Source organism: Hoplias malabaricus, chromosome 4, assembly GCF_029633855.1.
Source record: "Hoplias malabaricus isolate fHopMal1 chromosome 4, fHopMal1.hap1, whole genome shotgun sequence".
Classification (NCBI taxonomy): domain Eukaryota; kingdom Metazoa; phylum Chordata; class Actinopteri; order Characiformes; family Erythrinidae; genus Hoplias; species Hoplias malabaricus.
In genome coordinates, this window is record NC_089803.1 from 35,279,887 (window position 1) to 35,307,514 (window position 27,628).

Sequence of the window (27,628 nt, forward strand, 5' to 3'; positions counted from 1 at the left end):
CAGTGCTACGATACTAAATTCCTGAACTGTTTAATGCTCTTGAATCTTAGGAACTCTACAGTACATCGGAGTCCTATTTACATATCTACTGATAGTCTGATAAATTCCTGGACATTCCCCATTTCTCCTCTGCAAACACTGGGCTGCAGCCATGCATAAAGCTTATCAACCGCTCAAGCCTGCCACTAACAAGTTCCTGCAGAAGAAATGGGACCATACCCACTATGAAACACATCGAAAGAAGGTGAGTGTGTGTTTGAGAGAGAGAGAGAGAGAGAGAGAGAGAGAGAGAGAGAGAGGGGGGGTCTTTTTAATCACAGAGAACAAATATTAAAGCTGCAATGTAATATCATACACTATAATGATGTGGGACCTGGGAAAAACTGATTATTAAAGACACACAGGCTGTAGCTTGTGTGAATGTTAATCACGGCAAGAATTTTCATTTATAATGTTCAGATCTCTCAGACACTAACAATTACTATTTTTGTCACAGCAGGATTGATTTGAATTGTCAGAAGCTAATGGTGATGTGTGATCAGCAAAACCACCATAGCTTTTGATTTCTTTTTGAAATCAAAAGCTATGGTAAAAGCTTTTGATAATTTTTTTTTTCTCTCATGAGGTGAGAGAAGCCAAACCCACTGTGGATACCAAAGGCATCCGAACACCCACTCATGTTCAGCTGAAGCTAAAGAAAGTACAGGTGTGCTGATTTACTCTACATACTAATTACAGATTTACAGGACGTTCTACAATATCTATTACTAATTTTTAATTAACAGTATCATCAATGATTGATTTGGTCCTGCTGGTTTGGTTGGTTGAGTTACCAAGTGTATTTGGACTGTAAAGTTTTCCCTTATTTTATATTTTCCCCAATGTTCATTTCTTATAGTACCAAGAGCAGTTTTAAATACATTTCTTTATCCCTTAATCCAGCGGGGGCCGTAAGGGGGCACTAGAGGGGCCGCAGAAAAGCATTAGAGGCTGTATCTCTTTTTTATAATTTTCAGTTATGTCCATTTATCATTAACTAATTTGGCCACAACTTAAAAAGTGATCCATGATTTTAAAAAGAAATATTTAAAATTAATATAATTTTGAAAATAATTATAATAAAAACCTTTTTAAAAATGCCAACCAATCACGATTCCCATCGTCAGCGGTGAGTTGGCGGGTTGTCTGTCCTTAGAACAGCGCCACATTGCTACATGCTCGGGGCAAGTCTGCAATTTTGCAAAATCTGCATCCAGCAAAATAGACACGTTTCTGATAAGACGAGGACCTGGTCCATCCGTTAAATGTAGTGTTGAAGAAGAGCTTAGCGCCAAAAAAAAAAAAAAAATCCCAAATCTGAAAATTTGACGAGACCTACATAAAATATTGTTTCATGGAACATACTGATGGGGCCTTAGACTTAAACACGCTGTTTTATTCCCTGTGTCTTTAAGAGTCCTTTATGTCAATCAACACTTTTCTAATTGTTTGCCCAGTATTTTGCTACAGTAGCAACAGACTGATTCATCCCTAATAATTTCAGCATGAATAGTTTGGGTTAATCTGCAGTAGACTGATTTTGGTGACACCATAATACCAATACATTCAAACAAGCTATTTTGATAGCTTTTATTGTGGCCTGTATGAACTGAGAAGTGACTAGTTCTATAATAAGATTATTAAAAAATACCTTTTCAATATGTGGTCTATATTGTGGTATGTGCAGACATTTATTAAATGACATTTAAGGTAAAAAAGTACCTGAATTAGCAGCTAATACGTTTTTCCCTGAACAATGGTTACATACCTGACCTGACATTTTCAGACACTGTAAACCTGACAGCATTGTAACTCATCATTTCCTCAATGCCCTGTTGTTGTATTTGGGGTCTAAGGTTCAAGCGGAGAGACAGGCCATTATAGACAGGGATAACCTCTCGTTGGCCTCCAGACTGGCTGGGATTGAGCACTCTAAAGGGCTGGTAGACCACAGGAATGAATATCCAGAGCGCAGGTGAGCTCAAACTACACACTGTGGCTCAGGTGGCATTTCTAACTGTGTAATGAATACTCTTAACCTGGATTTAGATAATGATCTGCCATATGGAGCCCTGTGCTGACAGTTGCTTTTATATCTCTTCAGGTGTCACCAACCAATCATTAACTAAAATAGCATCCTCTCTCTTTCAGCTGAGCAAATAAGAGCTCTATCATGGAGCATTTTCTCAGCCAAAGCCAGGATAAAGATACAGGAACGTGTTCTGAATATTTCCAGATTCTGTGAATATTTGAGCTATTCATATGGGATTGGCTTCAGTTGAGAGTCATCACTGACAGTAACAGCCCTAACTCCAGTGTTTAGCCAAATAACAAGACTTTTGAAGGCTACTTTGCTCCATGTCTTGTTAACATTGTGTGTCTGTGGCTCATTTGACCTCAGAGTCATATCTCCTCATTTCAAATTAAACTAGTACATTGTTCATATTTGCTTGAAAATTGGGATGATGTCTATGGAGATTTTTCATATTCTAACAGTGGTATAACTACTGCCTGTGAAGGTGGCAAAATTGCTATGTCTCTAATGATTTATTAGACACTGCTTATTCAGTTTAAAAGTCTACCTGGTTGGGAATAGTTAGGACATCTTAAACGTGAAACTCCTATGCAGGGACCCACTGTTTTAGTTTTGACACCCAGGGTTGGAAAATTCCAGGAATTTTCAAAGTTGGGAAATTTACCATGGGAATGAACAGGTAATTATGGGAATTATCTGGAATTAATGGGTATAAAATGGGAATATTCTAAGCTAAATTTGAAATTTACATATAGTTGGTAAATAATATACTATAATCTTGGCTAAAATAATTAGATATGGTACCAAAACAGTTGAAAAGCACAGCTGCTCCTCAATCCCTGTCTCACGGCACATTACACACTGAAGGGCTATTGAGACCATACCCCCTGCACTGTTCATTCCTCCATCACATGTACAGCATATGTCCAGATGATTTCTAGAAACCTGACTCACCTACTGAAAACACACATTTGGACCAAAGAGCTACCTAAAGGCAGGTATGTTTTTGATGAGGTTCATATTTTTTATTGACAGTAATAGCATTGACACATTTAAGCAACTATTAAATCAAGGTGTAATCTCACAGGTGCTTGCTATCTGCTAAATCAGAAAAGCTCAGTGAGCAGTTTCATTTAAGAGAATAGTTCACCAAAGCTAGCAGGTTACCTTACCAAGGCTAGCATAGGCTAACTACCTATATCCTTTCCTCAGTGGGTTTCTGTAACCAAGAATTATTCATTCATTAATTGTCTGAAACCACTTATCCAATTCAGGGTCGTGGTGGGTCTGGAGCCTACCCAGAATCATTGGGCACAAGGCAGGAACACACCCTGGAGGGGGCGCCAGTCCTTCACAGGGTCACACACATTCACTCACACCTGTGGTGTGTTTTTGGACATGGGGAGAACACACCAAACTCCTCACAGTCACCCGGAGTGGTACTTAATCCCATAACCTCCAGGTCCCTGGAGCTGTGTTACTGCGACACTACCTGCTGCACCACCGTCCTGCCCTACCTGTAATAGCATACCTACAAAAAATTAATACTTATTATTTATTTAACATTTTGAAGACCATTAGCTTTAGTGTTTTTACACTTTGCCATTTAATTCAACAGAAAAATGTCACAGGCATCAACTGTGACATCAACTATATTATAGTTATTATTTGTATTGTTATGCCTTCATGTCTGCTGTTGGCATAAAAGGGTACATTGAAGATAGTGTATGATATAGTTCCTTAAAAATTATCCAATATTTCCTATTTATTCCAATAAATTCCCATAAGTTCCCAAAATGTCGATGGAAAGTTTATGTTTTGGAATATTTCCAAAGTTCCTGAGCTAAAGTTCCCATGGAAAGTTACCAGTAGTTTACTGGAATTGTCCCACCCTATTGACACCATAACATTTATTGTCTTAAGTGTTGGCTATCTGTCAGTAAACATATCAATTTTTACTCAACAACTTTTCAGTTATATCTCTTTGGTTTAATATTTATTTTTGTATCTGTCTGTTCTCTTGGTTCATTTCCTATGCGGATAGACACTGGATACACAAATATGTTCAATTAAAGTTCTACAGCAGTAATAAATCATTTTTATTTCATTGACCTTATTTTAAGCAGCAAATCTTTCACTCAATTATTCATTGTCTGAATCCGCTTATCCAATACAGAGTTGTGGTGGGTCCGAAGACTACCCAGAATCACTGGGCACAAGGTGGGAACACACCCTGGAGGGGGCGCCAGTCCTTCACAAGGCAACGCACACACTCACACCTACGGACACTTTTTGAGTCACCAATCCGCCTGTCAACGTGTGTTGTTGGGTGGTGGGAGGAAACCGGAGCACCCGGAAGAAACCCATGCGAGAAGCAAATTTTGTAGTTCTTTAATAATTACAGTACCTTTACTTCAGCTTATTCACAGGGTAATGTAATTGTAACCAAATGGACAGTCAAAACAAATGACTATTCCAAAATCAACGTGATATAAACTAATTTGTGTCCCCCTCCAGTCCGCCCCTAAAATCTCATCCTTGTTCTTCAGCATGACTCATTTATAAGGTATTGCCATGAATTAATAAATCTCTAATGCCTTAAAATTAGTTTAGACATAACATTTGCCTTCATTCACTATAAAATAAGGTGAACAATATTGATTTTGAAAAGGGAAGATACAGGAGACACACATGCATCCGTAATGTTTAAGATGTTGTGGCTTCAAGGAGAGAGTGTGAGGATAGGAGAGAGTTAAATATTACTGAAATATTACAACTATATTAATGAAAATTAATACATAAACATTTTCTCATTTACCAAGAATCATAAATAACCTTTCATTTCAAATTATGTCTTAAAATAAAATAAGGGGGGGGGGGTGGATTTTTATTATTATTTGTTTTTGGGTTTTTTTGAGAAAAAAAAGTCAGATAAAATCAAACAGATGTGTTTATTTACATTTGCGTTTAGGCATTTTTTATGGCTGTGATGAATTGAGTTTTCTGGGAAACAGATTGACCAATGACATATTGTCCCCCAGTATGAAAATATGCAATTAGTCCCTCTGTATTTCTACCCAACCCTCTGCCGCTGGCCTTGCACCTTAAAAGCCCCACACTGCAAATATATTTGTAACGTTAACCAGATAAATAAATAGATTTTCACTGGAGGGAGGGTCTTTAATGTTTTTACCTTCCTACAGTCTGAATGCTGGGAGGAGGAGGCAGGAGCTACTGCAGGTGACTCGTGAGAACCTGGCCATTTATCAGCGAATCACAGCGCGAAAATCTGAATACAGGCGGGAACTGTGGGAGGAGGACTGGGAGAGGGTGGAGAGAAGAAGGGATGACATAGCACAATATCCACGGGGAGTGGCCAATAAACAGGTAAACAACACTCCTCAGGAAATATACTGATTACCTAATACCCAATTTCATCAAATGTGCATCATTTTCACATTTAAGTCACTTTAAGCAGCTTAACTTAACTGCAGCTTTAGTTTTGTATTGGAACTACAGTAATAATACAGCTAGGTTTATACTAGGGTGACCAGGCGTCCTCTTTTACCCAGACATGTCCTCTTTTTTAGACTTAAAAAATGTCCAGGCGGAATTTCCGGGATTTTGTTTTTCTAGAGCTTACATAGAACTTCGAGAAGCGTTTCGTTCACAAACTAGTCCCGCCCTCCCCTACTCTGATTGGTTCGCTTGAGTGAGAAGGGGGAGTGGTGAAGTAGCCTAAAATCTTCTGATTGGACGGTCTGACTGTAGAGCTACCGTCATTGGTCGATAATCTTCTCTGTAAACATTTAATTGGTCAGTCTGCACGTCAGTAGTCGTCCACCCTAGTTTGTACCCTCCATCAAAAGTTAGTGCAGTTTCTGCAGTGCTGAGCCTAGAGAAGCAACAACAGGGGCTCTATTCTCCTTGTTATTGCTCAGCGAAGCATCAGAATGATTTAGTAATTTTAAAGTAATATACTTCCTAGCGTTCCCTTAAACTGTATAGCTCTGTAAAATAATATAACGAAAGAACATAATATAAGTCCTGGAGATGAAATGAAGCATATGAAATCAACACAATTTTAAAAATCTACAATTATAATAGAATAAGGTACAATATGTTTTTTTAATTAAAGAATACGCACCCTTGAGGGCACCACCACTTCCGACAGTAAGTGTAGGCAATTCAACATGGCTGACAGTGCTGCTTAAAATCAGCCATGTGTGTTTTATATTAGCGGTTTGAGCACTAAAGGGTTCCTACTTTACACTTTAAAACGTATCTGTTAAAACATCTGTTGTACTGTTGTAAATGTGTTTACTTGCAGTGTAAAGTGGTCTCACATAATCCTCTGGAGTGAGATTTTCCAGTTAAAGTGTAGGAAAAGCCCTTTCTGACGAGGTATTTTGAAGGTGTAAGGAAGCCGTTAGGGCTTTCAGGCTGTGAACTCAGAAGAGAGGCTGTTAAATTTCTTAATGGCTGTGAGGTGATTCCTCGTGCATGTTGGGTACTGATGTGAGACAGCAAAACACATTTGGATGATGCTAATTGTTTGCTTAACATACTCTGGCATGATTAATACATTGTGCATTCTCTTGCATTGTCAAAGTGTTGCATCTCAAGAATATTACAATGCATTTATACCAGACATAAGTCTCCCGGACTCTCCCGCATATTATATGCATCTCCCTGATGCCCGCGAGTCAGATAAAATCTCTGGAAATCTTGAACGTGTGGCCTGACCAAGAGTGCATGCACACAAACGTGTGTGTGTATATATATATATATATATATATATATATAGAGAGAGAGAGAGAGAGAGAGAGAGAGAAAATTGCTGGTTGAATAAAAGTAAATTTAAGTCAAAATTTGCCAGGGGTATGAATAATTTTGGGCTTGACTGTATATATATATATATATCAATTATGTGTAAATACTTTTTCAGAGTTCCAAGAAGTGTGTAAAGTTTTCAGGAGGAAACTCGGAACAGAGTCCGTGCTCATCCAGCAAAACTGATGATTACCAGGATGAGACCACAGAAGAAGATTAACATTTATGCCCTTTCATACGTTCTTGTGTAACTTATTGATGATATTTATAACCAATAACACTCCTAACTGCATTAGCATTATGCTTTTAACTATACACTGTATGTCCAAATGTTTGTAACCACACCTTAAAACAGTGATTTCAGCTTCTTTAAAGGAATATTAGGTAAAATAAATTGTTTCTCCTGGGGCTCCCCTAGTGTGATTAATTTTTAGAGCACTGTACTGAAATCAGTGGGGTGGGGGTCACATTGTGGACACCGACATTCCGTTGTGCACATACTGCTTGTGTATTCACAAGAGTAAAAGTGAAATGAGCATGAACAGCTGCACATGAGCTTTGGCCACCCTGTTCACTGTGGCTGTGGAGCAGTGGGATTGTGTTCTCTGGAGTTTTGAAGTCTAATCTATGTTTCTACAGGACAGGAGAGGCCTTTCCGCCAGACATGTTTGACCTTATTGCACATTTAAATTTTTACTGTATGCATCTGGTCAAAAAAAAGATCCCTGTCATTCTAATACTTGTTGGCTTTGTTTGCTGTAAAATACTCCTCCACCACTGGATGGCAGCATGATTCTCTGGAATAACGGGAAGCTCCCCAGTGCCCCGAGCTGCTTCAGGCTATCAGAACACTTTTAATTAAGACTGCTGGGAAAAGCAGGTAATAAAAAAGGTTAAAAAGGGACCAGGAGGTCTTTTCTGATTCTAGGGCTTGAAGCAGCTACAAGTGAACTGTGGTAATAAATGGGCACAGACCTCTAGTACATGCTCTAATTTGCACCATGTGCTGAAACTGATCTCAGAATTTTAACAAGCTTTCTTAGGGGCTAACATAAAACAAGGGTCATTTTGTCTGCATTGTTCAGCTAAAAATTCACCTTGGTTCCTCCCCTTAGGCCCACAGGGTCCTCTGCACACTACTTTATAATTATCCCATCTTTGGTATACTTTTGTTAGGAATATTAATGTCAGAATTGATTTCAAACAGAACAATGCCTTTAGTCTAAAAACCATTCAGTTACTTTCACCGTTCCTGTAGTCACTATTCTAGAATGGACCCTTTTTTTCCTGTAGTCACCAAAATATTTAGTCTTTTTCAAGTAAGGATGGTATTTATGATACATAATGGATAGCGGTCAACTTAGGGACAGAAAAACAGCACCGTGCCCAGCTGGGCAAATATCCAGTGCTTGAGCCAGCAGTCCTATGTCTAAGCTCTTCACCCTGTTCATCCTTCACACTGACCCCCCCTCATTTCAAAACCCTCAGCCCGTACTGTGTGGCTTTATGTGGGAGAGAGACTGCTGACAGCACTGATCCAAGAGAAACTTTCCCCTGTCCAAATATCATCATTCATTATGAAATAAAACACTTTCCAGAAAGCTGGATTCTTGCTTTGAAAAGTTCCATCTGTTTGACCCCTAACCCCTAGTTTGGTGGTCCTAGTTGTGTGACTGCTTTTTATTTTCCAATTCGACCAAATGTAATGGGTCATTCATGAGTTTAGACTTTTATATGTTGGGTTTTTTTTTAGTCATTAAAAAAAAAACATGGTTAACAATGTCACATTTCTGTAATTGATCCCTTTGTGATCACAACTGTTGGAAAGTGATTAATTTCATATTAATTCTTTATTATACTTTGTTTTAGACCACTGTGACGTCTTTCAGAGTTGTTTGTCTCTTCTCTGTCTGTGTATCATTGGTTTATAACCTTGATGCTTGGGGGGAAGATTGTTTATGGAACAATTGAGTGTGATAACATTTTCTATAATATGTGTGAGTAACCAAGTCACGACCAAGAAACATCTCTGTAAACATTCAATCTCTACTTTCACATAAAACATGTTTACTCTCTTCACATGTGTGTGACTCTAATTTATTATCAAAAACCTCAACAAACACAACTTAACAATATACATTTTCAATTGTTTAAACTGCCTTTGGTTTGAAAGATCTTTTGACTGAACTGTTTTAGAAGTAATTACACCCTAAGATCTATATTTTTAAATTAACCGCTATATTCATCTATAATAATAACACCACTGCTTAACCCTTTCCCAACATGTCAAAATAAATTTTTACTGGTGACTGCCTCCCTGTGTCCACATGGCTTTCCTTCGGGTATTCCAGTTTCCTCCCAAGATTCAAAAATATGTTGGTAGGTGAATTGGTGACTCAAGTGTCCATAGGTTTAAATGCATGTGTGAGTATGTGTCACCCTGTGAAGGACTAGCGTCCCCTCCAGGGTGTGTTCCCGCCTTGCACCCAGTGATTCCAGGTAGGCTCCGGACCCACCGTGACCCTGAACAGATGCTTACAGACAGTGAGTGAGTGAGTGAGACTGAGCTGAGGAATTTCAAATACACAGAAAAGAGAATCTTATTTTCAGAGATTTTGAGCCTGAAGGCCTTTTTCTTTTTTCCTTTTATCATGATGAAAAGTTAATGCTGTAGTGCATTGACATACTGCAACAATTTTTTTTCATGTGATGAGTATCTGACTGGGGAACTGAGGTGCTATAGGTTGTGTCGCTGTCACACGCTCCAGGGTCTGCCTCAGGTAACTGCCTTTGAAAAGCTGTGTGTGTTTGCCCTGTTTTTGTGGGTTTCCTTCCACAGTCCAAAAACACATCCTGGTGCAAAAAGTGTCAATGTGTGGGAGTGAATGTGTGAGTTTGCGGTGTCCTGTGATGGACTGGTGCCCTGTCTTGCACCCATTGATTCTGAGACCGACTGTAACCCTGAACAGCATAAAATGTAAAGTGGATCATTAAATGTGATGCTACCTTCTTGGCCAAGGATGCTCCTGTAAAACAATTTTTTAAGTGCTATTTTTTTTACGGTTAAATGAAAGTAATAATATATAATTCCCTGAACCAACCCAACTTCTCCAGTAATGAAACTGCATGGAAGTGTGATACACACCAATACCCCATAGCATCTGTGTACAGAAAATAAAGGTATATTAAAGCATTTTTTGGTACCTTTCAAGTCACTTAACTCCTGTTTCCACGTAAAAAAAAACCAAACAAACAAAAAAAACATTTGATGTTGAACATCCGATCTGAATTATGAGCATTATCCTCAGTGATGTGTGCAAAAATAAATGTATGTAAATGTGCTCAATTTGTGACATCACAAACGTTATATTAAAATGCTCTGCTTTCGCTGTTTCTCACATACAGCCTAAAACTCATTTCACTTTTATTTTATGGAAAATGGAATAACCTTAAGACTTCTGGAAAAGTGCAAAGCTCCACAAACATAACATCTGACATTTAGAAAAATACATTTATTTGTAAAGGGCTCACAAAGCTGAAGTGCACATATGCCTAAATATGGGAGGAGAGGAAGGGAGGGTGGAGAAAACCATGGCTCCTTTAGCGTGAAATGTAGGAAAGCGTAGGATGGTGAAATCCAATCGTTTTTCCTTGTTTGCTTAGCTGGATTTGTGTATACAGTCAGAAATGACTGGCTGTAATGGCAAACTCGGAACATAAACTCATCATGTGATGCTTGTCATTTACACAAAGGACTTGTGATTTGTAGATATGCAACTCCAAGACAGTCAGTCAGTCAGAGTCCATTATTTCACGTGATACATACAGAAACACTTTCTGGGACAGCAGGGTGATGAATGCTTGAAGGTAACACTTATAAATTCAACCTCAAAAATACACCGTACACTGACACCACCTCACTGCAACATCAATACTGAACAATGTAAGAACACTTAACTGTTCACAATGAGACATTTCAAGCATTGTTTATTGCTATAATCTGGGAGTAAACCAGTGTTCAGTTTGTATTCATCAGTGCACTCAACAATTTTAAGGACTATATCTACACTGAAATTAATACTTATATAGGGCTTATTTTGACATTAAAGCCTGAACACGCCCCACATTTTCCAACAAATGCCAATAAACCACATTCTACGTGGAGTGGCAAGCCTGTGTTTGTTCGGAGATTGTAGAACATGTTCTGTTCACACTGTCATTGGTGGAATCAGCACAGAGAAACTGTACATCACTTAAAGTACAGATACTAAAACGAGGATAGCTATGGGAAATAATGACTCATGAAACTGAATAGTGTCCAATATATGACTAGCCTCTCATTAGTAGATTAAGTTCAATGTAAGTTATGGCTTAAAAACTCCCCATAATGTTACACTGACACTATTTTATAAACATGGCACTACGGGCATTCTCTTACCGGGCCGACTTATCAAAACTCACAAAAACAATTCACAGTTACATTTACATTTACTGTGCATTGTGAAAATGTCTTCAAAATGCATTTAATTAAAATCACCAAATGTTTTCTTTATGATGTGTGTTGCAGTGATATAAGGCATATACAGAAGTGTCTGCAAAAAATGTAGCATAGTTGAACCCAATTGCATTTTATTAGGATACAAGTGTATTAGTATTTTAATAAATACTAATGCATTTAAAAATGTGGGAATTCAACTGACTGCAAAAAGAAAAAACGAGGTCCATCTGCTACCCTTTTGAGTCCTGTAATGTGTGCCTTTAAATTATTATAAGTATCTTTAACTTTTCTAGGAAATTTAATTAAATATAAAAATAAAAAGTATTCAATTTCATTAAAAAAATCAAGTGGATACACAAAACCCAGCACAGTACCTTTTTAAACAACTACCTTCTGGGAAGAAAGCATACTTAACATGTCTTGTGAAACATCTATCATTTATCAGATTGATAATCTCCTAAATCTTAATAGATTTAGCTGTTTTTTCAAATGCATACATGATATATATTTAGTGGTACATACTTGTATAAATGTTTTAATTGATACAAAGCGTGTCACTATGAAAGAATGTACAGATGTAACGTAAACATCTGGATAGCACTAAAAGAATACCCTCTCAGTCAAGCATTGGCAATTAATGTCCAATATCAAATATGGCAATTAATATGACTTCAACTGAATGGAATTGAATATTTATTTCCTGACATAATACTGGAGTGCAGTAGCTTAATATAATTGCTCTTGTATTCCCCACCCCCCCTTGCATTTTTCCAAAATGATTTTTCACACTGGATCCTCTGCTCTATCACATCTTTTTTTCCAAACATTCTAAAGCAACTGCAACCTAAGAACATTGGTATTGGTGGGAGAACACTGGGATGGTACGCTCTGGTCGTGAGAACGCTCCAGAAATAGGTGGTTGGTGAGAAATGCACTATGAGTTCTTATAGCCTTTTCTTCTCTTAGTTGAAGAAGTCTTTAGAGATAGCTTCCACAAAGTTGGGTGCTGACATAAGAATACCAAAAGTGCAGAGGATGGTAAAGACAGAGAATGCCATAAGACAGAGACGATCTATGACAGCTGCTGCAAACTTCCACTCATTGCACACACTCTCGTCTTCGTCCTGGTTTCGAAATCTCCTTGCAATGTATCGAAGTTCCTCCAGGATTTTTGCTAATTCTGTCTCTGAAGCACCTACAATACTTCCAGTGACTCCGCCTCCAACTCCAACCCCAGCCTGATACGATGACACTGCTGCGCCTGGCAACAGAACGTCCTCTTCGCTGGCTCCCATGAGGCGGCTGCAGAGCACCCCGGAGTCAGGTGACGTGGTGTAGTGCACGCCCTCCATGCCTCTGAAGCCAATGTAGAGCATGTTGCTGTTGTTGGGTTGCAGCGCCCCCTGGTTTACGGACAGCTCCACACTGGACACACTACCCCTACGCAGCTGCTTGTTGTGGCAGGCCGAGCGAACACGCTCTTCACCTGGTCGCCGCATACGCAGGAACCACGCACACCAATTTAGCAGGAGCACACGAGTCTTTAACAACAGAACAGCAACTATCAAACACTACTAGAATACACAATGAAATCTGAATTTTAAATTTAGAAACAATCATTAATCATTGCTCACTTCTGACTGAATTTACATTATATATTATACAATGCTTTTTAAACTTTCAGAGGAGAGCAAAGCAAAATATTTAACTCTAATTTAAGGTACTGTATAATGTTTAATGGCAACTCCAATACCATGTGAATGAACAACTGAATGTCAAAAAAAAAATAATAATTCAAAACACACCGGGGGTTCTGACATTTTCAGGAGGGTAACAGAGACATGGCATAAAATGACCCCAAACTGCAGAGCTATTCTTATTCTGGTCACCACTGTGTCCCTGTGGATTGAGCCTAGAGACCCTGATCTCCACCGGAACGTATGCTTTAACCTTCACAAGTTAAATGGTGGTATAAAGAAAGAGAGCAGGAGAAAAGTGAAAAGACTACTTACCCACTTTGGCATCTTGCCACCATCTGGGTCATGATGATGGTACTGTAACACCAGCACTGTAGCAATTACTGAGAGTCCAACAATAACCATGGTGGTGGCGAAATATTGAGCTATAAAACACACACAGAAAATAACAAAAAGATTGGGCTGTGATAGTATATTTATGTGATGAGAATGGTGTAGTTCTACAGTAGACTGACATATTGGTTTTGTGAGGGGATATATTTGGGAGAGAGAAAGAGGTGGACTTGTGGTGGATAATGCCACAGGCCTCTTCTTGTAAAGTGCTCAGAGGTCTTACAAACCGTTTAATGACATTTCATCTGAAGTTCAAGCCTTTATGTAGTGTCTAAATAAATATTTTGATACATAACACTTGCCTTAAATGTACTCAATCAGCCAAGGACATGTTTGTCTAACTTAGCACTAAAGCTACAAGGCTAATATAGCTAACAAACAATGGAAGCTTAAAGGCTTCATGTTGGTTATACATTTGTTTTAGATACATTTGACTAGATTTGGTGTAAGATCAAACACGCAAAATGTACAAACCAAACATGCTTTAGCAGGGCAACTTCATTTAGGAGAAAATTTGGTAAATTCCAGTGTTGCTAAACTAATTCTTTAATTCTTGTGATTATACCACAGCTCCGAGCCAGCAATGTGATTGGTTGAGAGGCGTTCAAGGAGTGAAACCAAGTAATAATCACAGTTGAAATTGAGCTATTTTAACTTGAGGAATGTTAATAAACCCAACCAATCATAATTTTCTGTCCTCTTTATCTTAAAATCAAACAATAAACAGCGCTAACGGAAATCTGGTATAATCACAATAATACATCAGTGCCAATATTCCACATTATAGCACTCCCTCTCGTGTAAAATTTTATAAATTGACCACTCTGGGTTGATGAGCCACTCACTGAGCTCCAGAAGTAGAGACACAGAATGTCCTCAGAGCACTGGGGAGCTCATGGACACAGGAATCATTGCAATAATTAAAATACTCATAAGCCTTAACCTGAGTTGGAGAAGGCATCAAATGCTTTCTCTGTGCTCATTCCATCATGCCTCAGATACAGTACCTTTCCTCCTTCTCGGATTTACAGACTCTGTTCATCTTTAAGAAACCCAGCTGGGGATGATCTATAGCAGTGGAGTTGACAAATGATGCCAGAGGCAGGCTCGCTTTTCAGCTAAAGAACTAGCTGTCCCCTCTCTGCCTTATCAGCTTCCTCTGTCACTTCCATTCCACTCCTCAAACTGTCTAATCAGCACTGACCCTCCCTGCTGAGAGATGATGATGGACAACTTTACTTACCAATCAGTGGCACTGAGTCAGATGTTGCTGGCATGATTTCAGCCACCAGGAGCATAAAAACAGTCAGCGACAGTAACACAGTGATTCCTACAGCAGAAGAAAAATGATCTTAGGTCTGTAAGTGAAAAGCAATCAGTCTCATTTATCTTTATATTCCAGCAAAGCATATGTGTGTAAACCCAATCTTTAAAAAAATCTTCACAGTAAATCATTTCTTTTCCTGTCCTCAGCACAAGGCCATTGCAGCATCACTAGTTTACTCCAACAGAACTCCAGCTAGAAGTTCAAGCTTCAGTAATAACTGTTTTGAAGATGCAAGGTGTAGTTCTAACAAAGGCAGCAGCCTCTAGAGCACTGTACAGCCAGAGACAATGCTTCAAGTCAAAATGCCCATCATATACATTACAACTTTTGTGTAAGGATAGAGAAAGTCTAAGAAAACTATGAAAAGAAATAAAAAAAACAAAAGTTTCCAAAACAGACATTAAACATTTCTTAAAAGTTACAGAGAATAATCAGCTTCTAACAACACAGCAGGACCTGGCAAACCAGAGATTTACAGCCACCCACCCACAGACCATTATTAGGTTTTAGGTTGTTTGGTACAGGTCTGCAACAACTGCCAAATACTGCAAGGCAAAATAGCAGCACAACCGTGGAGCTTTATGTTTCAAAAATATTTTCATTATTATTTTTTAATATTGTATGTTACTTAAGACTTTATTATTGCAATTAAAACACTCCAAGTTAGTGTATGTTTTTTTTTTTTCACTTTACCAAAGCATGCATGCTTGTACTCAGATTTTTAATCCTCACAATCTTACCCTGTGCTCATCATGTTTGATTTTATATTCAGATATTCAGCACAGTTAATTTTAGACTCTGCTTCTGCTTCTAATAACCTGAGATGATCAGGTTGGAGATGTAGTGAATTCATCGCACAAGAGGCAAAATCTGTAACCCTTTCTGATTGCCCAAGGACTTATCAGAGCATAAAGACAGCATGGTTCATGAGGACATGATGAAAATTTGAGCATGAGTAATGAATATTAGAACAAACATATAAATGCACAAGAGCAATTCAACTCTGAGTGTTCTATGAGTATTGTCCTCATTTTAAAACCTATGTTCTTTGGGCTTATGACAACACCCCATGACCCCATAACCAAACCCTCAACCTCATCAACCACAAAGGAGGATCCATAACCATCAAGAAGCTGCTATAGAGAAAAGGAAACAGACAAAAAAAAAGAAAGAATAATTGTACATAAACAATCTAATGATGTCCTCAGAACTGGACACTAGACCCAGAGCTCAGCACTGAATGTCTCTGCCATAACATGGATTGTGAGAAGATGAAAATGCGATTTCTTGGCGATGTAGAATGAAAGTAAAAAAAAAAGAATGAATGCTGTTTTAAAGGTAAAGGGTGGACTCATTAAATAATGAAACGTGTTCAGAATTATTATGCAAGTGCCAGTTTTTATAATATGGCGTACAGGAAAGTCCTACATAGACATACACATTCACCTTCTCTAATTCATCACATCTTACTATTATCTGAGTCAGTGCCACGCAATCAGACTGCATAAACTTTTTCATGCAGTTGTTCTTCAGGCGGACCTCTGAGCTGCTGGTGTTCAGCTAACTCAGCCTGTTCTGTAGCTGACCAGTGCTTTCTGTGATGAGCATGATGTCGTCTGTGAACTGAATGTGAGTCAGTAGCTCACCGTTAATACACATGATGCCATCCCAGTCAATGTCTCTGATGACCATTACGAGACAGGCCATGAACAGAGAGATGGAGTCTCCTTACTTGACACCTTTCTCGGCCTATTGAGAAAGGCATAAATCCAATATATACTATATAAACTAACATGAATATTTAAAAATCACATCTTTGCTGATATTGTTTACATCATCAATTATTGCCATCTAGAGAGTATAATTCGACTGCTACTGATGTCCACCTTACGAAACGTGTCACTTCAATATTGCCTATTAGTTCAGTTTCATTACATCTCGCACAAGAAAAGGGCCAATAAATTCATCGTGACACGTCCACCGACTTGCTAAGAGACCAGCCATTATCTATCTGGTCTACATACTAAAGTTACACAGCTCTTGTCTGTAAATATAAGAAGTTCATGGTGACATATTTTTTTAGCCCATTTTTTATGATTATTTTATTTTAATAAATGTATTCAATTTTTAAGAGGGAACCTTGTTTTTATCTTGGACATGTTAGCTGTATTTTTTAAAACAAGCAAGAAAATATTTGAAGCCTGCAGATAAAAAGGGAGAAATAAAGAAATGTTGATATTGGTGTTTTTTTCAATTAGTCTTTTGATTCTTCAGAGTTTCCAAGCTTTTAATTTCCAGCACATGTTTTCTACAGGTTCCAAATGACCATCTTCATTTTGCTACATGTTTATACCATGTAACAGCTTGGGAAGTTTGGGAACTTATGTGACACTAATTTAGGGCCATTCATGTATTCATTCAGTGCAAATATGTTATTAACTAATAAAAGTATAAACTGACATGTAGCCAAAAATACATGGATGCATACGAATTCTGAACACAACATATATTTATTTCTGTATTAATTCCATATTACATATTTAATCATGTAAATAAATGGTCTCTGACTTTTGCCCAGTATTATATATGGAGGAGTAATTCAGCTTCTATGCTCTAATCACAGAGAATGACACACTGCCCATGACTAAAAACATGTTAATGAAATCAGCAATCAATAAAACCATTGATCAACACTGATTGAATACTGATTTCAGCTAATTAGCAGGCACTAAATTATGTAACACACACACATGTATATATCATCACTCTCTTAACAAATGTTTTAATCTTTAAAATGTCAGCTTTACTGGAAGAAATGCTGTTATTTATGTCTGCTGTGCTTTTATAGTTTTGGACCTTTTCTGCACATTAAAAATAAAGTAACAGGAAACTGTTGTTTTAAAATAGTTCAAAGAAATAAATTTTAACTGCCATAGAAACATATAGGCACACAACTATTTTTGTGCCACTCTGCTCAGGAGTTTTTGTGACATGAGGAGTTAAGAGACTAATCTTACCCATCTTTACATATTTTTTATTAATCAAACTACAAACCATGTACCTGGATGAAACTAGAGTTAAAAAATGTTGTATTGGCTAAATGTAACCCTACACACACACACACACACACACACACACACACACAATAATTGAATATGGTAGTTATTTCCCTAAGTAAGGAAGAGGGACCCTTGAGGGTGACAGTATAGTACTTTATTTTCTGAGAGTATATAGTAGCAATTGAAAGCAGTATTCAATTTAGGATGTTCACGTAAACTACAAAAATCCTAACCTAGCAGTCACGCTCTCAACACACATGAATAAAGGTGTATGAATGCACACAAAAAGTTTATTTCTTCTATATTTCTATCCAGGCTGCAATCTTCTGGGTCATTCAATACTAGCATGTATCTATGCAGATAAATAATGCTTATATTCCCCATTTTACTTCCCTCTATTTACACAGAAACCAAGCAGACACCCTACTCTCGCGGGACATTCTACTGCTGCTGTTTACCAGTTAAACCTTATTTTCATCCCCTTTACTCTGTCACATCTGTCCCTATTAAATTCCCCATCAGCTCCATCATAACACATAGCTTTCATGCATAATGCAATCAAGCCACAGCCAACACTTAATCAATGCAGAAAAACAATTCCACCATGTTTTCTGGCTTACAACAACTGACCAAGAGATAGGCTCTATTTGTGTAACACGCTTCACAAATCAAAACGAAAAATATATTTAATCTGATCGTTAGGATTTATTTCTTAACGTTTGACATGAAGGTATAACTGAGCAAGGTCATAAGACTGACACTATTTCAACAGCAGTCTTGGACAGATCACGAAGAGGGAAAATATACCGCCTATTTGTGAGCGCTGCCCTGTTGTCAATCATGACAGTAAAACACTGCTTGGATATGCCCTTGTAAATGTGATGTATGATAGTGTTTGTTGCATTAAACCACACAGTTGGAATATTTCTATGAGGATTTCATGGCATAATATCTCCAGGCAACATCTGGACTTGTGCATTGTCATCTTATGCCTGGATCAGATTACACAATATTTTTGTCTTCTACGACATTCATACGGCAGATTAGCGCTATAAATTTGTGCCATGTCTTGGTCGGGAGACTTGGTCCGTGACACATTTGACATGGACCATTTTTCGTTCACGTCACTGAGTGAGTTCAGAATTATTCAGGGAGGTGGGTCAAGAAACTGACAATCACGGCTACAGAAGCGCAGTGCTGCTGGCGGTTTAGTGTTCCAAAAAGAAGAAGTAGAAGTAGAAGAAGAACACAATTGTGGACCCATTCCTGTGTGTTTCGAGGAGGAGACTGTCAACATATCAAGCGCATTTCCTCAGTTTTGTTTTTCCACCTGACAGCTGCAGCCTCGCTCATTCTCTTCTCTGTGTTTACATATGCATGCCAGACAGCGCTCTGTCCTCCTATTGGTCATCGTCAAGGAACATGCCGTAAAATATGCCAGACTAGGTGAAAAGAGCCAAATAATTCTAACATGGTAGACTTTTTGTTGTGGCATGTCCCAGAGGCCACATCGCTGATCTTTGATTACGTAACACTACATGAGCGTTATTCGCCCCAGACGCTCAAATTTGGATCAGACACTGGAAATTTGTCGAATACAAAATCGGGCTAAATTTGTGTAGTCTGATTCCAGCATTAGGCTCTGTAGGTACTCCATAGCATCCATTTTCATTTCACACTTCTTTATGGAGATTATAAATAGACTGTCTGTGTGCTACTATACTATCTAATTATTGTATTAATGTAAGATATACATTGGACTAGTTCTCTCTGTCACGCCCTTGTCTTGTCGCGTGTTTTCACCGCCATGTGCTCTCTCAGCACATGGCTCTGTTTGTTATTGTCCATGTCTCCGTCCCAAGGCCCGCATTTGTTCCGCCTCCTTGTCCTTCCTCCTCGTTATCTTTTTCAGGTGTGTCTTGTCTGTGTTATGTATTTAAATCCCCTTGTCTCACTTCCTCTTGTCGGTCATTCGCTCCAATTCACAGTCTTGTTGTTTCCTTCCCTAAGTCATGTTGTTTTGCTTTATGTCACTCAGTCCAGTCTGTTTGTCTCCGTCGTGTCATGTTCTTGTTTCACTTCCTAGTTATGTTGTTTTGCGTTTCAATCCCTAGGTCATGTTGTTTAGCCTTCTAATCTGTCTGTCTCTGCTATTACTCGTTTAATTTTCCATTGTCTTGTTGCTCCCAAGTCTGTCTGTCTCTGTTGATCCTCTTTTAGGTTTGTCCTCTGTTTAGTCCACTGTTTAATACTCTGTTTATGACTCTGTTTAGTTCTCTAGTCTTTATGTACCATTAACACTGTTTAGCACTCCATTTTTATGTTTAGTCTGTTTAGTACTCTGTGTTTAGGTTTCATCTGTTTAAATCTGTGTCCTAGTTTAGTTCACTTAGCTCCTTTTTGTCCAAGTCTCCGTTAGCTCTCTGTTTTGTTATTCTTTTTGTAAATTAAAGTTCACTGTGTTTTAGCGTGTGCGTCCGCCACCGTCAGTCCGCCCTCCGTGATTCCTGACACACTCACTATCAATTTTACTTGAAATTGAGAAATGTTACAAATCATTTGATATTTAATCATGATTTATTGAAAAGCCAAACTCTTAAATGTTAACTGAACCCTATAAATCATACACAGCACAACAATGCATCAAATATGAAGCCTTTATAGTCGTATCTGAATATATGTTGCCTGGATTCTGTTTCCAATTATCATTAAAATGTATTCCCAATATGACCAATTAAGATCAAATTTTAAATTGTCTGTGTAAACAGCACACCAACACGTAGATTTCCATTTTAATTCTTCTAACTGCCTGTAAACATGGTTTCTCACATACTACGACCAGTGTACTGAACCTACAGTCTTACAGCTGCTGGGATTTCTGCAGTTGTCAGCTCTGCGACTGTCTAGAGCAATTTATGATCATAACAGAGAAGTCAAGACTGGGGGAAAAGAATTTTGTCCATTTTTACAGACACAGAATTCCTTTCATTCCTTTGTGTACAATGATTTACATTTACCTTAATCTGTGAAAAAAACAAAACAAACAAACAAAAAAAAACAAACAAAAAAAAACAGCTACTGATTTCCAGAAAAACATGACACCTGCATTGTCCCTCCTCTTACCCGACATGTTTCTAAAAAATGCATGTTAAAGCCAGGTGTAAAGAGAAATACATGTGTGTGCCCATCATGTTGTTAATTTCTTTTTCCCCCTCAAAGAGACAAGTAGAGAATTCATAATCCATAAAATCATCATGCAAACTGCCAACTAATCTGTACAAAGTCAGTGAGAAGTTACAGTTTTATGGTCACATTCTCAAAATAATGTCGAAACAGTATTATAGATTAACTGAGTAAAACAGAGTTTATCTGAATATGAATAAGAACCCTAAAAAGCCATTATAAGTATAACATCATCATCATACACAGTTTATACCCCTGTTACGCTTCATATATGAAACCATTAGAAAGTGATAGACTGAGAAGAGAGTTATGTAAATTCCCAAAAATTTCATGAGAGGGAAATAGATATGTAACCCACATCCTGTTGCCTGTCCCTGCTCACTATAACTATACTTTCTCTTATACAGTCATTAAAATATTTACTGCATCCTGGTATGTGTGAACAGCTTACTCTAATGGTTTAAAGTGTTTTTAACTTAAAGCTATTTTACTTTGTGTATTAATTAGGCCACATACTCCTTGAAGACATTGCCAGAAAATAAGTCTAATAAGTTTTAGATTTATTAATTTGAAAATACAAAGTAAAGTTTCATTTGCACTGAGTACTGAGAGACATCTCAACCTGAATTGGCAATAGGCGGCACATTGGAACAGAGTCTACAGGGCATCAAGGGTTATCAGTCCAATTAAGACCTCCCTCCCTCTCCAAACACACACACACACTCATTCACTACATAGAGAAGTGTGTAGAGCCACAATGAAGGGTTACTTGAACGTTATCCAATTAATTTTAATGGTGAGTTTTACTGCATTTGTGTATTGCACGACCAGCTGCGGAACGGCAAAAAAGTAAATTCAACGATATTCAATTTTATGCTGATTATGTCAGCAGCACCACTGAGTTTAGCCAGCCAGATGTGAGAAGACTGAACCTTGTCTGGTTCTGACTGCAGTGTGCTCACTCCATTCATTATCATTTTGTGTATTAGCTTTTGTTGATATGGGTTTTAGAGGCACTACAATATTTTAGACATTAAGTTCCTATGATCAACACTGAATAATGGTGACTCTCTACCATAGCACATTACACACGTTTACATCCTAATGAATGAATTATGCAGGAATTATGACAATCCTGTGCAATTCCCCTATAAAAATGCATCTACTTGATATTTGTGAACATTTATCCCCACAGCTCTTGTTCTAAAGCAGATTTGCAAATGCCAGATTGTGACTGTATATATGCTTATTTTCATTTGGAAAGCTTTCCAAGCCACTACACATGAAATTTCCCTTATAGTACATAGTAGACTCATTGTTACAATAAGACTTGTATGACTTTGTCTTATCCTTAGCATCAGATTGATGTGCTTCTGTCACAGCCTTTTGAGCTCCTTGTCCTTTCAGAGGAAAATATATATATATATAATTTAGAAAATATGCATATTATATATTTTATGTACTTAGACTGAAATTGTTTATTTATTTTGTCTTGTTTTTATTTTTGAAAGAGATCACTTACTGCCTAAATCTTTTACCATGTCTAAAAGATGCCTGTGTTAGCTAGAATCATACAGAGAGAGGGATGGCCATCCTGTCTACCCAAAGAGAACAAGGTCAATTGTGATCTCTTGGGCTCCTATTCACTGATGGCTGAGGAATCACTGGGAATTGAACACACAGTCTCCAGAATACAGGATCAACAGAGATATATTTGCCACTTGAGGCCCCTAAAGACAGATCATAAATAGTAGAATGTGGGGGGAAAACCCAGAAATAATTCATATTCCTACACAGATCAAGGCTTTCTACCAGTTACTCAGGACTGAGTCCATTCCTCAGACACTTCACCCAGTGCACACTGTGGTTCTATTTTTGTTATGTTGTTATTTTGTATTTTAAGTCCATACACGAGTCAGTTATATGTTATGAATTATAACAGAAGTGGACTAACTAGGGGATTAGTAAGTACTCAGCTGCAAAACCCTTACATAAGGAAATGTAAATTCCCTATGTCTTGTCCTCATGCTTTCGCATAGATTAGATTAGTTTTGAGGTTAAGCAAAGCATGAGAACTGTCCAAACTTTTAATTGCATATAAAGAACATTTTGTGTGTGTGTGTATTTTACCAAGTGAAATCTTCTCTCCTGAGTCAGCAGGCAGCAGGAACACTAAGAGAGCAAGGGTGGAGATGAGCACACAGGGGATGAGGAGGTTCAGCCCATAGTACAGTGTTCTTCTCCTCATCACCACAGTAAATGTAACATCAGGATATGGCTCTTTACAGCAGTCATAAAACCTCTCATTCCTCCGGCCAGGAACCTCTACAACACACACATACACACACATAGAGAGAGCAACATTTCAGCATTCAGAGAAATAAATGTTTTTTCAACTGACAAGTATTCCTGCAAGCAGTACAGAATTGTAAAAAGAAATGGGCAAACTTACAATGTCCTTCACACATGTAGCAAACCATTTTAAAATGAATTCAGTAGCTATTCAACAGAATTAAACAGCTGTTGCTATATAATCTGATCCTGGGTATAATATTTGATACCAGCAAACAGAAGACAACCCTAAGGACATTCAGAAAAGGTCCAATGATTTCTGTGAACTAAAGGATACAATGTGTATGATTTATTTATTCGTTTTTATTCAATAGATTTACCATACAGAAGGTTTATTTAATCTCAGCATGTATTATAGTACTCTTATTTCAAGTGAAATATCTTGAAAATGCAGAACCCAAACACGAGAAAAGAGTTAGAGTTTATAGGTGCACTGCATTTGTTACAAATAACACCTCCCTATAAGGATTTAAGAAGGCAATTTTTAGTTTTTATTTATTTATTTATTTATTTATCCCACTGTCCAAACAACACTGCCATTAAATACATTTTTCTGCATGTTTCTGTGGAGATCTGATTTTCTATAAGATAATACACTTGAATGTGGACTGATAGATGTCCAAAATCTTTTTAGTTCTATGGCCTTTAGCAATCTTTTGCTCAAAACCAGGACACATTTTACTTGAGGTCAAGTGCATCATACTGAATTTGTCTAGAATTCTGGTCCAGTAACATTAGTACATTTTTTCTCTCTCTTTCTCTTTCTGTTTGTATGTGTGTGTGTGTGTTAATATCACTGTATAGGATACACCATCATCTGAACTGAACTGAATTTAAGAATGAAATAGACTACTATTACCTAGTGTATTGCACCTGTGTATTGCAGTGTTTTTTTTTCTTTTTACAAAAATGTTGTTTGTTGAAGAAGACATCATGTTTTATTTTATCTTATAGTAATGCAAAATTTTCTATCAAAGCCTCATAATACTAAAGTGTTTACATACATTTTATAAATGGTCCTAAAACTGAAATATCTTGAAATTAATTACAACAATAATGGCAGAATTGCACTCATGCTGTCTATAGCACTGAAACATTTCTGAGCGCTCAGAAAAATTACTTGCACCCTCAACAAAATTCATTAGACATTAGACAGGTTTAACCTTCACAAGAACCAATACAAGAAGAATTAACCAATTTCCTCAAGTGGATGCCTGAATATTCACATGATTTTCAATTATGTAGGTGTTCTATGGCCCATTGACTAAGGACATGTGTTCATTCTCCCTCTTTCCTACACTCTTATTTCCCTGACCAAATAGGGGTGCTTAATCTCTATACTGACCACCAAGCACAACAGCACACCTCATTACCCTACCATCAGCCTTCTCACAGCCAAACAGTGACCCTAGCCATTAACATAAAAACTGACCCAAGGTCAGCTGCAAAATTTGAAAAGGTTTTGGATTGTCCATGAAAAATGAGACACACTCTTACAAGAACGGGTAAAAGAAATTAACTGTTTATACCCTCACTAATATATCACTGCAGATAACACCCACTGTCTTAGATAGTGACTGGTGTTATGCTGACAGTTAATTTGAGAAGACTTGATGCCTTCTGTCCAGCTCCTGATGTCATAATGAAAATGCATGGCACATTTTATTATATTTTAAAGTAATAAAATGTTTCAGTTGGTTAAAAGGGCTGTTGCTGTAGGAAGCAATTGTGTTTTCCAATGTTTCCATACCTTCCAAGTCCATGATGTGAATATTATTCTCTGTTCAAGTAACTCTAACATCAAAGACAACATTCAATCCAACCACATTCTGATGAGCAAATTCTCAAATTCATGTCTAATTCAAATTTAATTCCATCCTCATCTCAATACAATAAAATAATTATTAAAACATATTTTGCTATTTGACACAAAATCTACAGAAATAGCTTCCACTGGTAATGACTCTTCAATTGGTACCATACTCTTCAAATAATATTCTGCAAATGTATTCCAAATAAACAAAACCAAAATTGTGCTCCTAATCATTCATTCAGGGGAGGGAAATGTCACTTGTGCATGAGGGAATACTGCATAATTACATTTTGTACAAAAGAGGTTCAGCCCCTTTACAAACAGTAAGCAGTCTGGCTGTTTCAGAGGTGCAGTGGAGTCTGTTTATCTGTCTTTAGTCTCCATCGTTCATACTAAACATGTCAACGTCTTCTACAGTCATACTACAGTAAATGTGGAGACAGTTACACTATAGAGCTATACATTTCTTTGACATCTGCTCATCCAATATTCCCACCCAAGGCTTTTTGCTCTGAGAATACTTTCAATTAGAAATGTTAATATTTCCATAGGGATTTGTTCACATTTGGCCACAAAACAGAAGTGAGTTCAAGCACTAATGTGAAATTATTCATTCTGGATCAAAAACACTACTCCAGCTCATCTCAAAGGTATTGGAAGGATATCCATTACCCCAGAGAAGACAGGTCCATTGCTACACAGTACAACGTTGGGGGGATTTAGACCTCTCTACCCCATACAAGCTAACAAACATATTGTGCTTAGTTTCATCTGCAGCTGCTCCAGGACGTTCCATTTGATTTTCACTCTTTCTATAGAGATTATATAAACCTACAACTGTCCATCACTCATTAGAGGGGAGGTCCTGAAAATAATACAATAATGGGTCATCTTGAGATATAAATTGATGGCAGACATAAAATAAAGTTATTTTATTACTTATAATAGAAAACAGAGGCTTACTGCACCTACCCACAAGGTCCCACTCTCCATTGGCAATGTATCCTGTGATATCTGCATCCAACATCTGCAGATCCAGAGACCATCCACCATATGTCCAGGAGCCAAACTTCAGGTCACACCGCTGCACATCAAATGGGAACCAACGGACATCTATATAACAGGTGCTCTTAAAGATACCTGTGCCAGAGAAATGTTGAAGGGTCAGTGGAGCCAGAACAGCACAGCCATTAAATACACTTCAAATATGAACCGTTGTTCTGACCAAACAACTTATATAAAGCTTAAAACCAGCAAGAAGTATAAGACAGACATTGTGTTGTGTCTAGGTCAAGCAAGTCCAAGCCCTTCTTAACCACTGTGAAACCACTTAAATAAGACTTTCACACTCTGTGTGAAACACGCTTTTTATTCTATGTGTTCTCAACAGGTATAAGTCTCATACAATAAGTAGTTCAAAAGATTTTTGACAGGCTATGAATGCCTAAATGCCTAAAAAAGTCTGTGCTGACCCAGGTAATGTTAAAACCTCTGTTGTAAGCAATTCTACAACACCGATGACATAAAAATTCCTATAGAACGTGGAAAACCTCAGGCTGCACATAAAGTGAAAGCTTCTGCATTAAACAATATGTTATATAATTATGTGCATGGTCATGACGAGTTAATGAACCTAAGTTAATGACTGGCCCAAAGCACCATTACAGATTTCTCAAATAAATCCTCAATGTGTCATTAAAATGAAACAAAACAATATCAATATAAAGTAAAAAGCAGATAACCTCTAAAATATATATTTTTTGTTTTTATATACATCTTCCTTCCTTAAAGAACTGATAGATGTCAATATTTCTATGCATTACTCTTGTTTTGTTTTGTACTTTTTTTTTTTTTTTTTAAATAAAGGCTTACTATTATTTTCAGTACACCGCGACCCTGAAATGGAGATGCGGAAAAGAAAATGTATGTATGTTTGTATTATTTTCAGTATTTTCTATGAAATGCCCTGCACAGAATTCTATTGTTAATAAAGAGCGAGGGCGGAGAATTGGAAGAGGGTGGATGGGGTGAATACGCTCTTTAATTTAAACTGTGCCTGTCCCTCAGAAGACAAATGTCCATGAATCCAATTTGTTCCCAATCACTGAGCAGCTGCAGAATGTTCCAGGCCTGTCTCCTCCTCTCATCTGCCCAGCCATTCCTGCTCTCCAGCATTACATTCCCCAAAAGCAATAAGGGCTTCCAGATCCTTCCCGGTGACCCCCTGGGTATTCAGTATCTACAACAAACACTTACTCATTTGACCGAATCCCATCACGCTCTTTCTTCATGGAAGCGTTTATATATTTCTACTGCCATGGAATAACGGAAGCATTTGTGCATGCATTGATTTCTGTCAGTAATTGGACTCTTACTCTTAGTAGCAGTGTCATAAAATA

General features: G+C 37.6%; 2 protein-coding genes across 4 annotated transcripts in view; one reads left to right on the forward strand and one right to left on the reverse strand.

Moving 5' to 3' along the window:
• Nucleotides 1-27: 27 nt before the first annotated feature.
• Nucleotides 28-7,147, forward strand: si:ch211-284k5.2 (sperm axonemal maintenance protein CFAP97D1). The gene is made up of 5 exons (XM_066667007.1): nucleotides 28-244; nucleotides 626-706; nucleotides 1,896-2,014; nucleotides 5,278-5,461; nucleotides 7,023-7,147. Exons 1-5 carry the CDS (start codon nucleotides 152-154, stop codon nucleotides 7,125-7,127), a joined length of 582 nt encoding a protein of 193 aa, XP_066523104.1. The 5' UTR covers nucleotides 28-151; the 3' UTR covers nucleotides 7,128-7,147.
• Nucleotides 7,148-10,464: 3,317 nt separating this feature from the next.
• The window catches only part of LOC136693959 (neuronal acetylcholine receptor subunit alpha-7), a 33,073-nt gene continuing 15,909 nt past the window's right edge, over nucleotides 10,465-27,628 (reverse strand). For all 3 annotated transcript variants that reach the window (XM_066667253.1, XM_066667252.1, XM_066667251.1), the window contains exons 6-10: nucleotides 26,202-26,369; nucleotides 23,195-23,389; nucleotides 14,739-14,825; nucleotides 13,418-13,527; nucleotides 10,465-12,946 (exon numbers count right to left, since the gene is read on the reverse strand). In XM_066667253.1, the coding sequence (XP_066523350.1) occupies nucleotides 12,368-12,946; nucleotides 13,418-13,527; nucleotides 14,739-14,825; nucleotides 23,195-23,389; nucleotides 26,202-26,369 (1,139 nt within the window). In that variant the 3' untranslated portion in view covers nucleotides 10,465-12,367. The remainder of the gene's footprint in view (nucleotides 12,947-13,417; nucleotides 13,528-14,738; nucleotides 14,826-23,194; nucleotides 23,390-26,201; nucleotides 26,370-27,628) is intronic.

Coding starts and splice junctions, on each gene's coding strand:
- si:ch211-284k5.2 (XM_066667007.1), top strand. CDS start 152: ATGCATAAAGCTTATCAACCGCTCAAGCCTGCCACTAACAAGTTCCTG. Junction 2,015..5,277: donor AATGAATATCCAGAGCGCAG/GTGAGCTCAAAC, acceptor ACCTTCCTACAG/TCTGAATGCTGGGAGGAGGA. Junction 5,462..7,022: donor GGGGAGTGGCCAATAAACAG/GTAAACAACACT, acceptor ATACTTTTTCAG/AGTTCCAAGAAGTGTGTAAA.